General features: G+C 33.9%; 1 protein-coding gene across 1 annotated transcript in view; it reads right to left on the bottom strand.

Annotated features, from left to right (window-relative positions):
- The window catches only part of CCDC180 (coiled-coil domain containing 180), a 2,826,277-nt gene that overhangs the window by 1,019,425 nt on the left and 1,789,197 nt on the right, over positions 1-17,655 (bottom strand). Inside the window, exon 24 of the mRNA XM_044058396.1 lies at positions 11,371-11,457. Within this exon, the coding sequence (XP_043914331.1) occupies positions 11,371-11,457 (87 nt within the window). The remainder of the gene's footprint in view (positions 1-11,370; positions 11,458-17,655) is intronic.

Raw genomic sequence — 17,655 nt, 5'->3', positions numbered from 1 at the left:
GGGAGGTTTGTATTCTATTCCCTTTCACAAAAGGAATAAACTTAAAGCCTCTTTCTAACAGAGAAAAATGTTCTTTCTTGAGTTCGATGTTACTATAATTGTATATACTGAACCCATTCAGTGTATACTTGTTCCCAGTCTTCTCAATGTTGTGTGCCCTACTATTCCCATTGTCGGGTGGGGGGTTTAGTATATATACCTCCCCCTTCCCCTTATCCCCCCTCACCTGTGAAAATTTCCATTATTCTCTCTGTTAGGACTGTTGTATTGCCTTTCTAAGGGTGGGAAATCTTCATCATAATCCATAAATTGGTTATTTCTAAAAGGTTCACTTTGTTTTGTCCATACATTTAAAGCTCCTTCCCCTTCTTTTTTATTAAACTTTTGGTAAGAGGGTATATTATTGGTGACAGGTTTTGGATAACTTGTTTCGTTTTCATATTCTGTCATATCCCTTTTAAGTTTTACCATTTTTCTTTCCACTAATGTCTTACACTTTTGGTCAATCTCTCCCTTTAGTTGGAAATATTTCTGTCTCTCTTCCTTGATCCCAAAATTTAGATCATCCTTAATATCTGTATCCAACTTTTTAATTTGCTCATTAATGATTTCTAAATTTCTATCATTTTCATCTATTATGCATTTTACTATGTCCAAACCACATCTGTTAAAGACCTTAATAAGTTCTTTGTGAAACACTGACCCTATCTGGACATTGTTGGGATATTTCCAAGTACGTAGCTTTTTAGGGACTATCCCCCTCTTAAAGCATTCCTTTAAATAACTGTTTTCTATGATAATGGATTTATATTTAAACATTAATTTAGAAGCATTCATAACTTTTTTATCAAAAGAGTCATTGTAGTTTATAAGCCGTTGACAGTTCGTATCATTCGGATTAAAAGTATAGCATTCTTTGAGCCAATTGCTCATCTCAAAAGTATTCTAAATGCAACCAGTACCTTTGTATGACTGCCCCTGTGTTTGGTAGTCCGTGTTGGTGTTGGCGTCATCTCGATCTTCCTCCTGTTCTCCTTCATTGAAAATGTTAGGTGTAGTGTCCGGATCGAAGGTGGGTCCATTCGGATCATCCCCATACCATTCGGTTCTTTCCACGCCAAGGCGAGGTCTTTTCCGCTTCTGTAATGGTTGGCGTTCACCCTGTTCCACACTAGCTCCTCTTACTTCCGCTTGTTCCGTACGTCGTACTGTGGACTCGCACAGGGGCGTCAACAAATCAACCAGGGCTGTGAGTTGCCCTATCAATCTCTTAGTCTGGCTGCAATCATCATTGCCAGACTGCATCTCCTTCTCCCGCTCCATGCCGTATCACAGTTACCAGTAAAATGTCTCTACGGCCGGCTTTTCAACAATCACCAAAACCAAAGAAAAGAAAAAAGCAGTGGGAGAATACGATGCACAGAGTCCACTTAAAGTTCCAAGGCAATAAACGCTTTATTCAATACTGCGTTTTCGTCCAAAAGACTTCACCAGATAAAGTGTCATTCTTAAAATCAAAACATTTTATACAAAATTATATTGTTATTAACCAATCGTGTTGGGCTTCCAATTAAAATGAGAGACCAGTTAAATTTCAGCATTGTGTCTCGTGCTGGTTAGTGCATTCATATTCATTCAGTTAAGAAGTTAAAATCCGCTGTCTTAATAAATATGTACTAAAATCAAAAGTTTTATTTAAAAAAAACATTTAAATTCATTTATTAATTTATTAAAATTATATAATGTCATTCAAAGGTGTTTGTGTTTGTTTTAGTAATTCATTGATAATGAAAGTGTAGTCTAAGATTCTCATACTTTCTTCTTATTTACTGTACAATAGTGCCATCTACTGACCTTATTTATAATAGTTTATAAGGTCATATTTTAGCAGCTTTTAACTTTAAAAGTGGCAGAATGGAAATATTTTCATTCAATCCTGGGGGTCTGTTGGCTTCCAAAGCCAATTGCCACCATAATTCTTTAAAACCAATGTTTTCCTCCCAGGGACCCCCTCTTATATCAATTTTAACTTGGTCTAACACAAAAAATATGTATTTATATTCCTTGCAGACAAGTGAGTGTTTAAAAAGGGCATTGGTTTCCTTGCATTTTTTGATTTCGTAGGTATGTTCATAAATCCTCTTTTTTAAGGAGCGTTCTGTCTTGCCCACATAGTAAGAAGAACACTCCATACAAATTGCAAGGTATACCAATCCCTTAGACTCACAGTTAAAATATCCTTTACTGTGTAGCCACATTTTTCTACTATCAAAGTAAATTTTTTCTTGGTTAGTTATGTATTCACATTGTCTGCATTTTCCACATTTATATGTGCCTATTTTTCCAAGATTACCCCTTTCACCTTTGTACCTTGGGTTCCCTGTTTCTAACAAGTTCTTTATATTGGTTGAGTTCTTAAACACCACCTTTAGGTTGAAATCAAATAGTCCATCCAAATCTGAAAAGGTTTTGAACTTTTCCCATTCTTTTTGAAACAGGTCTTTTACTTTCCTGTTAAGAGCATTATATTCAAGTATGAGTGCTTGTTGATAATTTTGTTTCTTTTGTGGAATGTTTTTGTGAGGGATTTGTGTTTCTTCTTTAAGTCCTAATATGGGTTTGAATCTTCCACTTCTGGCTTTAGCCACCTCCATCTTATATTCCATAATGAATTCCTTGGGATATCCTCTATCCAGGAACATTCGTTCCAATCTATCACATTCTTTTTTAAATTCATCGTCTTAAGAGTCTAATTAATTTGACTACCCAAGTATTTAATTTGTGTATTGTCCCAGTTAAAGTATTTTAACTCTTCATTTGCATAGTTGCCTTTTTGTTTATTAACAGAGTCTGGGTTTTGTTAGAATTAAATTTTAGTCCTGACAAGTCTTCAAATAAATCTAAAGTGTTGAGTAGTTGATCCAAAGATGTTTCAATGTCTCTGCTAGTTAATAATAAATCATCAGCAAATAACTGAATCTTTGGAAATAAGTCACTATTTAAATTATAACCTTTAATGTGGACATTATTCCTAATATAATTAGCTAGTGTTTCTACACCTAAAGCAAAAATTAAAGGGGAAAGAGGTTTAACTTGTTTTGTACTATTTGTAAGATTAAAGGAAGGGGATAAGAAAGAACCTATCTTTACAAAAGAAACAGAGTCTTCATAAAGGTTTCTAATTAATTTTATAAAGTTTGGGGAAAATTTATGTTGTTGTAGTGTTTTAAATAAATAAGACCAACTAAGTGAGTCAAAGGCTTTATTTATATAGAGACTCATTATTGTTAATTTGTTTTTATTTTTATTTGCTAAATCTATTAGGTTCAGAAGTCTTACTATATTGTCTTGGACTTTCCTATGTTTAATAAAACCTGTTTGATCTTCTTCTATTAGGCTAGGTATAAAGGATTTAATTCTGGTTGATATTATGCTCATGAAAATCTTGTAATCGATGTTTAATAGTGAGATGGATCTATAGGAGGAACAAGAGGTAGGATCTTTATCAGCTTTAAGTATGGGTGAGATGAGTGAATGTTTCCATTATGGTGGGATATTAAATGTATTTTTTGTTTCATGAAATTTATTTAGTAATATTTTTAAGATATTGTCAGGGACATTTTTAAATATTTCAGGAATCAGACCATCTAACCCTGGTGTTTTATTAGTTTTTAAATTCTTTATTTGATCTTTTAGTTCTTTAAATGTGAAAGGTCTATCCATTTGGCAATATTTCCAGGAGATAATGTCTTTAAAATATTATCAATTAAGAATTTGTCTAGATTTCCATTTTCATTTATTGGTTTGAGAGTATTTGTATTTTCATAATGTTTCTTGAAACCTTGTAGCATGCAGTTCAAATTAGTAGCTTTTATTTTCCTCTTATTTTCAACATATATAATTTCTTTTATGTGATTTATTTTATTTAAGTATTTCGATCATACTGCAATTTTATGTAGACTTTTAGGATTGATTGAGTATGAGCATAATTTGATTTTATCTAAATTTATAGATATTTTGTGTTGCAAACATTTTGATATTCTTTGCTTAATTTATTTATATTATCCAAGACTTTCTTATTGTTTGGTTTAAGATTGTGTTTTAAGTTATCTAATTCCATTTGGATATCTTGTAATCTTTTATCCCATTCTTTTCTTTTTTGTGTATATCAAATTCTAACTTTTCCATACAATGCAACTTTTAGGGTATCCCATAAAATTGTATCTGACACTTCTCCATTGTTGTTTGTTTCTAAAAACTGATTAATTTCTGATAACATCCATTCTTGAAAACCTTTTATTTTCGTAATATAAGCTGGTACACTTTGACAATGTATTAAGGGTTCAGTATGAAAAGTTATATTAAAAGTAAGAGCAAAAATATGAGTATAGAGTGCAGTTAGGTGCAGTAAAATATATGTAAAATAAAATAAAACAAAAACTGCACACAAACCTACAAAGCAGAAGCTTTAATATATAGCAAAAACAAAAACAAAAGAAGGTAAGCGCTTTCACGACACACAGGCTGCTTCATCAGACAATATTAAGACTAAAAACATTTGCTTATATAGTACCATGCATAAGTCAGGTGATGTAATTAAGCACTTAAAGGAATAAATACACATCAAAAGCAATTAAAAGAGGAAACTAAGGGTAAAACCTTGTAAAGCATTAACTACTGAGGTCCATGTATAATAAATAAGCAAAGAAATATATATTAAAAACATATAAAATATCTAAAATATTTTACAAACATAATACATATTTAATATTTATGTTTAAGAGGTCATGCTTTTAAAAAAGGTTTTAGAGAAGACATGTTATTTACACTTGGAGGTTTCTCTGCATTAAGTAAGAGAACCCATTTTTGTTCGGCAGCTTCTGTCCGATTTTCTAGGTCACCACCTCTAATAGTATTATCAATAACTTGTAAGACTAAAATCTTGAAAACGTGAGGAATCTGTATGCTATATTTATTTCCTTATTTATTATACATGGACTTCAATAGTTAATGCTTTACAAGGTTTTACCCTTAGTTTGCTCTTTTAATTGCTTTTGATGTGTATTTATTCCTTTAAATGCTTAATTACATCACCTGACTTATGCATGGTACTATATAAGCAAATGATTTTAGTCTTAATATTGTCTGATGAAGCAGCATGTGAGTCGTGATAGCACTTACCTTCTTTTGTTTTTGTTTTTGCTATATATTAAAGCTTCTGCTTTGTAGGTTTGTGTGCAGTTTTTGTTTTATTTTATTTTACATATATTTTACTGCACTCTGTACTCGTATTTTGCTCTTATTTTTCTTCCTTTATATGGAGAAAGGGGCATGGCAGAAACTTTTGATTTGGATCCTGTGATGGATTTGAACATGGGAACCACCACCTGTGAACGCTTGGTTCGTATTTTAAACATCTTGGATAATCCTTTGCTTAATACATCTACTCTTAATGAGACTGACAATGATGTTAATGCTCCACTACTGCAAGAATTTACTCATCTTTACAAAAAGCTTGAAAATAAATTGTATAAATACAAACGCTTGCAGTGGTAACGTCTACATCTTCAAGCTTCTTTACAGCATAAGGTAATCCCTAGGGGCTTACGAGTATTTAACATGCCCAGTTATGGTAATGACTACCCAGAATTGCTAAGACAATGGCAGGAACTTAATTTGCAATTCAGTGCACAGTATATAACTTTACTTAATAACTTTTTTCTACCTATAGAAAATGATTTAAAAACGATATTCTTGTCTGCCAGAATGGTATTCTTAAACATTTTACATCTAATATTATTACCGATAAATAAGACTTATTGCAAGATAATATCGTTTCTTATGAGAAACGCTTGCAGCTTACTAAAGCCAAAAAGCTGCAAAGGGATTACAAAGATTTTCAAACTCAGCATGTTTTTTTCTAGGTCAAGGGACATTACTGATAGAACGCCTGCAAGGAACGTAAATTTAGAGAGCAACCAACCAAATACATCGAATCACAGCAGCAGTGTGATGTCTATAACTACTCTTTCTGCACCTAAGGCAGCTTCTTCACATCAACAGCAAACTGCTGCATTAACCGATAATAACCTAAACAAAAGTAACAAAGAGGTTTTAACATCTACAGTTTCAGTTAATACTTCTTCTTTAAAGAAACAGATTGTTTCTAGTGATGTTAGCAATGTAAATATTCCTTCTACATCATATACATATGGCTCTACTGAGAAGAACTTGTTTGGATATAATAGAACCATTAACTCGAATAGCTCATCCTCGCTGACGGAAATTAATGGTTCTGAAGTTTTTTTTACCAATAAAAGACCCCCTACTGATCAAAGATCGCTCAAGAAACAAGTCAAGGAAGGGGAGTCTTCAGCGGTTTGCAAGTATGGACAGAAACCAACCAATGATATAAAGGAGATGCCAATAGGTTTGATATTTAATATCTCATCTATTAATTTAACTGAAGAACAAACTTTGTTATTAAATAAAGGTCTGTCCTTTATTCCCTCAAAGAAAGCAAACCATGCTGAAATGCTTAAAGATCTAAGACTTTTAGGAAGACATCTGACTTTAAAAACTATTTTTTCTAATAGTAACAGTAATCCTACAAGTCTGTATAAAAAACCTAGTACATATAGTCCAGTCATAGATCCAGTTGTTCAATCATTTACTAATGTTTGTGAAATAGAATTTAGACAGCTTTTTAATGAAGGAACTAAATGTAAATTTTACAATATGTCTAACAGTGATACCTTAGCTCTAAATGAATTAAGGACTATACAGTCAGTTGTTATCAAGCCAGCTGATAAAGGTGGAGGGATTGTGGTCTTAGACAAAGATTTGCATATTAAACAAATGCTGCTTTTGTTAAATGACACCAATACATATCAACGTATTTCAAAGCCTATTGCTAACAGTATTATGGAAAAAGTGTCTCTTTTGGTATTTGACCTTTTAATGACGGAGCTCATAGATGAAGATTTGTTTAAATTCTTTAATGTGGCCCACCCACTAATTCCATCGATATATGGGCTACATAAAATACATAAAAACTGTAATACTCCACCTATGAGACCCATTGTAGCAGGCAATGGTTGGTGTACCAAGCCACTATCTATCTTTTTAGAGAATAATTTACACATTGTTTTAGATACCTGTCATACTGTTTTGAAGGACTCTAAGTAATTTCTTGAGAGACTTTATGTCGTCTGTCGACTATTGATAGTGACTACATTTTTTGTTACACTAGATGTTGTCTCTTTTTACACGTATCCCTAATGATACATGTATCAATATTGTTAGAGAATTTTTAACTGTTAATAACTGCTTCTCAAATACTAAAGTCATGTTAATATGTGCACTTCTAGAAATTGTGCTTGAAAATAACATTTTTGTTTTTGAAAATGATGTATATCTACAAAAGGTTGGCGTGGCTACGGGCACAGCTTGTGCCAATACCTACGCCAACCTTGTTTTAGCACATTAGGAGCATACGCATATTCTTATACCTATTAACAAATACTCTGATAATATCCTTTGGTATGTGCACTTTGTGGATGATATTTTTTGTTATGGAAGGGAAATGTATTAGAGTTAGATTGTTTTGTTACTTTTATGCATACCACTACACACTTCCTTAAATTTTCATGCAATCACTCCAATAGTCAGATTGAAATCCTTGATGTGCTACTTACTAAATCAGAACTTAATAATGTTTCCAGTAGTATTTACAAGAAGCCCATAAAAAAGAATACCCTTCTCCATAAAAGGAGCATGTATCCCAAACACATTTCCAAAAATATGCTTAAAGGGCAAATTTTCAGGGTATTACCGTTGCATAATAATGATACAGATGCTAACCAACTTCTCATAGAATTGAAATCTGAATTTTTGGAGAGAGGATACTTAGAAATTGAAATAGACAAAATAATTGAAGAAGCATGGACACATAGATCACTAGATGCAAACCATTCTCTAATATTGCTAGTGATAGACAAACTCTAGTTAAACCTTTAGTCTATTCCTTAGATAGATTTAGAGTGGCTTTACAATATTCTAGTGACATTGAAAGTTATTGTAACATTATTAAGAAACACTGGAATATTTTAAGTGGCATTCCTAAGTCTATAAACATAGTTGGCAGTACTCCATCATTCTCTTTTAGAAATAATAAACCATTTAAACAGCATCTTTGTCACAAACCCATACATTTTACAGGACCTAGTTCTAATAGGATAGGCACTTTCTCATGTAAAAATTGTTCTGCTTGTAAATATATTTACAGTCATGCTTTTTATACACATCCTACCTGCCATTTTAAAATTTCTTTACACCATTACGCTGACTGTAAAACCGAAAATGTTATTTATATTGCTTTCTGCCAAGCATGCCATGCATATTATGTGGGGAAAACCAACAGGTCATTTAAAGATAGAATTTTAGATCATAACAGAGATATTAGAAATAAGAAAGCAACTAATACACTAGCTACTCATGTCATGCATACAGATTCCTCACGTTTTCAAGTTTTTAGTCTTACAAGTTATTGATAATACTATTAGAGGTGGTGACCTAGAAAATAGGACAGAAGCTGCCGAACAAAAATGGATTCTCTTACTTAATGCAGAGAAACCTCCTGGTTTAAATAACGTCTTCTCTAAAACCTTTTTTAAAAGCACAACCTCTTAAACATAAATATTAAATATGTATTATGTTTGTAAAATATTTTAGATATTTTATATGTTTTTAATATATATTTATTTGCTTATTTATTATACGTGGACTTCAGTAGTTAATGCTTTACAAGGTTTTACCCTTAGTTTGCTCCTTTAATTGCTTTTGATGTGTATTTATTCCTTTAAATGCTTAATTACATCATCTGACTTATGCATACTATATAAGCAAATGTTTTTAGTCTTAATATTGTCTGATGAAGCGGCCTGTGAGTTGTGAAAGCACTTACCTTGTTTTGTTCTTTTTTTGTTTTTGCTATATATTAAAGTTTCTGCTTTGTATTTTATTTTATATTAAAAGTAATGGGATTATGGTCAGAAAGTGGACAGGATCTTAGTAATACTTTGTCTATTTCTGATTGTACAGGTATATTTATTGTTGATGTAAATAGAGACACAACCACCTTTAATCCCTGTCTGTGTAGTAGCTGGTCTAAATGTGCAGAAGGCATTATAACCTTGCACTGCTGGCGTGCTCTCTGCAGCTTTAAACCATGTCTCACTGACTGCACAGATGTCAGCATTCTCTGGGGTGATACTTTTAGCTTTTAGATTTTCTTGGTTTTGATTTGCTATGTCGGAAGTAGGTTCAGTTTGGCAATGCATAAAAAGGGCACTATGGGGAAGACAATGTTTTAGCTAATATTCAAAAGCCTAGAGGAGAGAGGTGCATACCATCCTTGACAAAGCAGCGTGGTTTGTTAAATGTCTCCTTCCATGCTGACAAATATTGCAACCCCCTTAGAATGACAGCAGAAACGAATCCAATTAAAGTCAGTCATCTTTTTTGGCATCTTTCTTGGAGAAGGTAAAATGATGCTCAGTGCTAGGCTCATACCAGCCTGAGACACGAGTCTATATTAGAACATTGAATATTTAACAGTTTGAATCACTAAAGGTCGACTTTTAGTGATCGAACTGTTAAAATATCGAATGTTCAGAAAAAAATAAAAACAACAACAACAAAAAAACTAAATGGTGTAGGCAGGGGAGCAAGCCCCCCTGCACCCCCCCGCTACTTAAATATACCAACTCTCAGAACACATTACATTGAAGTAAACGGAAATTTCTCCTTACGGAGATTTCTGTTTACTTGTTCGATGTTCTGCAGTTTCGCTATTCTCATGTCGACAATGTCAGATTCGACATTGTCGGCTTTTGAGAATTTAATACAGACCCTGAGACACATATTCTGAGAGCTCCATGATGTCTTTCTTCATACAGTCTAAGGAAATATGTCTTAGGTCAATTACTCCCACATGGACTATGACTGAATCATATTGATACTTGTGGTTCAATGACCTGAGTGGATGCATAATGTGGCAGATTCTAGTCCCTGATAAGCAACTGACTGTGACTTTCTTCTTACTCAGCCTGATGAGAGGAACATCAGTGTGTCTCACAATGGAGTCTCAATGATCAGAATGTTGGATTGTGTGGTAACCTGCTTTATGGGCTTAGAGGCAGAGGCTCCATGAGATGTGGCTGTATGTGCTGATGTGTGTGTTGTTTTGAAAGAGCACATTTGGGGCTGCTGAGGGTATAAATTATGTGCACTTCATCTAGGAGGCCTTTGGGATTTAGGAAGGTTACATTTAAATGCCTCAGCATATGTGGGTCTGTATGTATGTTTTGAAATGTGTGTAATGGGTGCAATGTGTGTACTACTGACAAACTTATTAACATTAGGAGTACTTTTATATGAGAGCTTTGCCTTCAGTGACATTGTGTAAATACATCCCTCACATACCATATCAGTTTGTTTGAGACTTAACTGTTTGTCAGTAAACATGAGGCAATTTCTACATTGCTTCAGAATGCCATATCCACCAAAGTGGTAACAGAGATAGTGGGAAAGTTCATATCTATGGCAACAGACCCTGATTTACTGATTAAACAGTTGGAGTGAGAATATAAAGAAATGTCAGGAGTATTTGGTTTGCAACTCTAGTGACAGTGCTTGCCACTGCAAACTAGTTGTCCTGTGTGCAATTAAGTGTTGGTGAAATTTCAAAAGTGCTTTTTACAGGAAAAATGTCACTCAAGGTGCCTGTGTCTGTAGTGCGCACTGCCAAACCCTTGAAGGGAAACTAAAACGTAGACCCTGAAAATTTAATGATGAAGTACATAGGCTGATAGTCTGAAGTTAGAAACAAATCAAGCAGTACTTACTGAAAACAAAGAATTAGCTTGTCAAGAATGATGAAAAGAGGGGAGCTGCTTGAATGGCTACTGCCTATCTACTACTAGTGCTGGTCTCACCACAGCGTCACTCTGCTGGGATGCAGTGCTCCATTGCTTCTTCTCTCACCAGAAGCAAAACATTATGGTAAAAGAATGAATGGGCTGGAGATAGCTGCTACATAGCATGGGACGAAGGGGATCATATAGATTGGAAGGGTGGGAGGTGGCTGATGGTTGAAAAAAAAAAAAGCATTATTGTTTTTGTATCTGTCTATCTTGCTAGCTAGCTATCCATTTATCTATGTCCCTGTTTATCTAGCTATCTATATATATGAAAAAAATATTATTTTACTTATTAAGAATGTGCATATTTTATCCAAGAAGTGAGTTCTACTGTATTTTAATATGTATGTTTTTTAGAGCTCTTACTTCTAAAGGGTGTTTTACCTACCAACAAGCAGTTGAGATACTTGCATCTTTTCTCTAGTTCTTCCATTATAAGTTTAACAAAACTGTATACATCTTCAGAAGTCTCAATCTAAACAAAAAGGACAACAAAGGCAACGTCACTCATAGTATATAAAAGATAGTAATACTTATCACCAAACAGATCAAGAAAAACCTTAAAATTTATAGATTTCACATTAAAACATTAACGTCCAAATACATTTCTGATTACTGCATACACTGTGTCTATCTATACCTGTGTGTGTGTGTGTGTGTGTGTGTGTGTGTGTGTGTGTGTGTGTGTGTGTGTGTGTGTGTGTGTGTGTGTGTGTGTGAGAGAGAGAGAGTAAACATGCATAGAAGAAGGTATGTTGGTCTATTACAGTCAAAAACAGTCCTGGAGAAATAATCTTCTAGGCAAAACTTAATGTAAGTACATATATACAAGGTATATCAAAACTGACTTCATACCCAACTGTGCTAAGAAATCCCTACATTAAAAATTAAAAAAAAAAAAATCTCATTAATGACTCAAAAACAAATACGCTGAAATGGTTTACTGAGAGAGGTTTATTTAAATATGTAAAGAGGTAACATAACACATATGCGTCGTGTACTTATACATATACATTGTTAGAAAACACCAGACTATACTGAATCTGATAATGGAATATGTATGACTATTATGTGAATACATCCTCTTTTGAATTAAAGGAAATAATTAAAATGTTGTTAATTATGTCTCTATGATTTTAAAGTAAGCTTCTGCATTCCTTAAAAAGAAGCACTCATAAAGGTATATATTTTCACTGTAAATCTGTTGTAAACTATTCATATGATTTTTCTGAGTTGCCACTCTCTGTTAATATCTTTGGAGTATGTGTGATGTTACCAGTCTATATACATAAAATATCTGTATTACATCTGTTACAAGTTCATTTTGCTTTCTTTCTCCATACTTTGGTTGTGACTGAAAAGGGTCCTTATGACTTAGCTGGGTCTATATCACATAGTCGAAGTTACATAACTTCGAACACCTAATGGTCGAATCATTATGTTCGAGGTTACATAACTTCGACTACCTAAAAAAAAAAAAAAAACACAACGGACAACAAAATAAACTGTTGTAAGCAGGGGGGGCAAACCCCCCTGCACCCCCCACACCCTCTGCTACTTAAATATACCAACTCCAAGTTCGCACCACATTGAAGTGAATGGAAACCTCCACCTATGGAGATTTCCATTCACAATCTCGAACTTTTACAAATTCGAACATATGGTCTCGACTATATGTGGTTCGAACTTGTAAAAGATCGATGATGTGATAGGAAACAGACTTAGGCTACCAAGCTGGTCAACAAATGAACAAATAACTGTAAGTATTACATATGTGCTGATATGGGTGTGTGCATAAGCGCGTACACACACACACACACACACACACACACACACACACACACACACACACACAATGTATATCTGTACATATAAGTTTACATGTAGGATCCAGGATAACATCCACAGTACTTCTGTATGTCTTCCACTTCAGGGAAGGTTGTATGTGTTGCTCAACAATCCAGATGCCCAAGTACAGCCCTCACCACAGGATAAACTATCACTGATATTCTGCTGTGGACCTTATGCATTCCACTTATCCAACAGTTTTTATTATTATTAAAAAAGATTTTTAACTGAAGCATTTCCCTTCTCCCATTCTTAAGTAATTACTATAATTTGACAACTGCAAAAAAAGTTTTGCATTTATTTTTGCATAATAAGTGCGAAATGTGATTTTGTTATTTTGTTTTTTTTTTTTTTTTTTTTTTAAATCAAAGAAAAAACAAGGGTCATTGGGAATGAAGCACTGGTCAGCTGAGTGAGACTTAAGTAGTTATAGGGAGAGCAGTTAAAGACAGTGATTGTAGCTTACCTTTCTCAATGTTTGATGTTGACCCATAATTTCTCAAAAATGTTTGAACACAGCAAAAATTACCATTCATTACCTACCTCTGGAGTACAGACTTCCAACTTCTAGAAACTGTCATCTACCTGTTACTTTGGAGTAAGGCTTGACCAACATCTTACATTTAAACACCACATCTCAATTATAAATGTCAAAATTAACACACTCTTATTCTGTGCAAAAATGATATGTTATTTCCTTTTACTAGATGGAAGAACAGCCCTTGGAAATGGGGTTCTGCTAGTCTAGATAGAGCATAGTCTCCTTGTAAAAGCTGCCCATCCAAGAAAAAATGCTGTCCAAACAATATCCAGCATCTGTAGGTTCATCACCATTGCCGCTAAAAGAAGGCTCCACTGCCCAGTAGTATCTAAAATAAAATGGCTCTCATTCTTAGACATACCAAATTATTGCTTAGCTCCTTACTCGTACGTTATTACAAAAAACTCGCAAATCTCTGGCTGGAAGTTTAATACTTTGGACATTAAGCTACTACCTTAGCTCTGTCCCCAACTTAGGTTAAATACTACAGATCCCACATAACAAACTATACCACATCAATCACTGCTTCTTTGTTCTACCATCTGAGCTTTGGGAATCAATGTTCCCAGCCCTAGTACCAACACCTCAAAGAAACTGAAACCTTCAAAAACACTGAGTCCAATCTAAAAATAAATAAATAAATAAACAGGAAAGCAACACCCAAATGTTTTCAAAGCAGAGTATTTACCCAGCCCTCCCTCTATCCTCCCAGCCTACACACCTCTACTTTGTCTTAACATATAACTATCTCAGTAAAATTTAAATGAAAACTCAAGTCAAGCTAGAACGTCCAATGAGTGACATACAAAACCCCATGTGACAGAGGCACATGGGATATATGCAAATGACCCTTATGAACATCATCTTCTAGCTTGGCTTGAGTTTTCATTTAAATTTTACTGATTGGTTTTTCAGTGTGACCCTCTCAGTCTTTGTTTTAATTAATTAGTTGGGATATTTTGCAGTCACCCTAATGATAATGGACATGAGCTGGGTATAACAACCCTGTGTTTCTTATGCTTAGTCAAACACTCTGCTTGTGCTATTCTGACGAGGTCATAACAAGGCCGAAATATGCATATCCATAGCTAGTGGGGTTTGGCTTTATTGGCCTGAAATACTCCATTAAAACAACTTCAAAAGTAAACGTCATGGGCAATCAGAATCGCCATATAGCTGAAACACCTCATGTTCATAAGGGTCATTTGCATATATCCCATGTGCCTCTGTCACAGGAAGTTTGGGAGGTCACTCATTGGAAGTTCTAGCTTGGCTTGAGTTTTGATTTAAATTTTACTGATTGGTTTTTCAGTGTGACTTTTTCACTCTTTGTTTTAACATATAACTATATGTAATTACTTCTTCTCATGACAACACCTCCATCCATTTCCCTCTTACCCATTTGTATTTAACCATCACATCTTCTCCCCCAACCTCATTCTTCCTTCCTTCTATTACTAGAGCCCCTTCCTTACATGTCTGTATATACTGTATACGTTACAAGTGGGTTTACAACTGCATTAATGATTAAGTCAGTTCATCATTCCTAAACATCTACATATGTTGATTTTGAAGTTTTTTTTCCTTTTACTCTAATATCTTATAGCTATCAGTCTATCTACCTACCTACCTATATATCTATACATGGCAGCCCCTAATTTAAAGAACTGTCATTAACATCAACATCTGTTTAGATGACTACACATACGGTTGATGGAACTGTGTCCAATTTTCAGGGTTGGGGAATATGCCCCTTCTTTTGAGATAACCTCAGGGTTAGTACATATAACTAGCAGAGTGGCCCCTGCAAAAGCAATGTTTTTAACTTTTTTTGTTGTTGATTTATTTGCATGGTCATAAGGTATTCTTTAGCAGATAGGCAGTAATGTGTTGATGTTTGCTTTGTCGACCTTTATGTTGTCAATTTTAGTAATGTCAACATGTGGGTATTTCAATCATTTTACATATACTCATTTAATTATAGCGACTTAAGTATACCCATATATATATATGTATAAAGTCTCTCTCTCTCTCTCTCTCTCTCTCTCTCTATATATATATATATATATATATATATACACACACACACACACACACACACACACACACACACACACACACACACACACACGTGTGTGTATGTATATATATATATATTTATATATATATGTACATATATATATATGTATATATATATATATATATATATATATATACATGTGTGTGTATATATATATATATATATATATATATATATATATATATATATATATATATATATATATATGGTTCCTCTTCACAAGATCGAATGGACAGAAGCACTTCACTGAAAGCTCACTTGACTGAAAGCTCACTTGGTCGAAGTTCATTTGGTCGAAAATGGAATACAGCCCCTGCCCCACTGCAATGCAACCTGGAGTGAGAATATTAAATAAGAGGGGTATGGGGGTGTGTGGGGGGAATAGCCCCCCACATTATGCCAATAGTTTTTACTAAAGATATATATATATATATATATATATATATATATATATATATATATATATATGTATATATATGTATACATATATACATATATATATATATATATATATATATATATATATATCAATGCATTTCTAATGGATATACCTTCTTATAATAGTGAATACATTAAAATTATGTGGGGGGGCTATGCCCCCCACACCCCTCATTATGCTGCACCACTGCAGCCACCCACAAGGGTACCCAAATAGTAGTGTTTCACTAATGCAGCAAGGCTTTCAGGAATAGTCACAGTGCCACCAAATAAATATAAGCACCCTTGAAGGTTAAAATATTCTCTAAAAGACCAGCCACAATGAAAAATGTAAATATATTTAATACTAAATAATAAAAGAACATGAAAATACTAAATAATTATTTACAATAAACCTCAGAGTTTCATTCACAGGAAATATTAAAAATAACACATATGGAAAGGATCAAAGAGATACAGTAAAATAGTAATTAACTTATCTCACTATATTTTCCAGACTGATCTAAAGAATTACTGTCACCTAGTTCACTTACTTGAGCAAGGCAAAATGATGTAGGTGAGTGGTCCTTCTTTGTCAGGTTTCAAAAACAGACTGCTGACAGCTAAGTGACACCTCGCACTAGTATTTAAATATCATTTCAGTGCTGGCTATAGAATGACATCACATCTGGTCATCTGACTCTGGTTCCCACACTACCCACTTTACTTGAAACTGAACCAGAATCTAGCACATATATGTGAAATACACACACACATAGGGCTTTGCTAAGATGTGTTACAGCATCTGGAAGCTATAAAACCATTTCAAGACTTCCACCCTTCCAGGGTAGCATTAGTTCACCACTAAGAACAATACAGCAGGATTCCTAGTCCCTGTTTTCACAGACGTTGCATCTCTGGCCGCAGTCATACCTGTGTGATAAAATCTTTATGGCCTAAACTAGGTAATTTAATTTCAGACTATTTTTCAAAGTTAGCTGGGCTGAGATTAACCTCTCCTCTTCCAGTATCCTCTGTTACAAAATATTCATTTCAACAGTTACAACACAGTCTAACATACAGGTGTAAATTTTTTCTGTCCATCAGGACCCACTGTTGCAACATTTTTAACACAAGCAGCTTTACAAATACATGTTCAACAAAAGCACCTATACAAATCAGTTTGATATACAAATGACATATAATTCTTTACAAAACTGCAGCCAGCTATGCTGGTATATGTTAAACATCCACTGCCCTACATCTCTTGACATAGTTGGCAATACCTCACATCATCACAAAAGTATTTAATAAGACATGTGAGAATGCCTTTCATAGCATGTTAATGCATAAGCCTAAGGTGATAATGTACAACTTAACTGTGAGTGAACATACAGCTTTAAAAAATTTGGAGCAATATCAGCATTTGCGGTTTATGCCAGCAGATAAAGGGTGTGGTTTAGTAATTATGTAAAATGCCAAATACACTGAAGAAGTTTCAAAAATGTAAAAAAATATTAACTACAAGAAAGTTAGTAAATATTTTATTAGTAAAAACATTTCTGAAACTGACATGATAATTTATAAAATGTTTAAGCAACGATATTTAAAATACTGTGGTTATGAATTTTACTAGTGGAACAACCAGAAATTGGTCATTTATTTGGAATTCCAAAAATTCATAAAAATAAAACTTGTAACCCATTTAGAACCAGTGTTTTATCACCAAGATTAAGCTCCGCGTATCCAGATTTGGTGTCCTGCAGACTACAAGAGAAACAGGAAGG

The sequence above is a fragment of the Protopterus annectens genome, chromosome 16.part0 (genome assembly GCF_019279795.1).
Source record: "Protopterus annectens isolate FY-2018-M chromosome 16.part0, PAN1.0, whole genome shotgun sequence".
NCBI lineage: Eukaryota > Metazoa > Chordata > Ceratodontiformes > Protopteridae > Protopterus > Protopterus annectens.
Note: the sequence above shows the minus strand (reverse complement) of the source record. Positions and strands in the feature narration are given on the sequence as shown.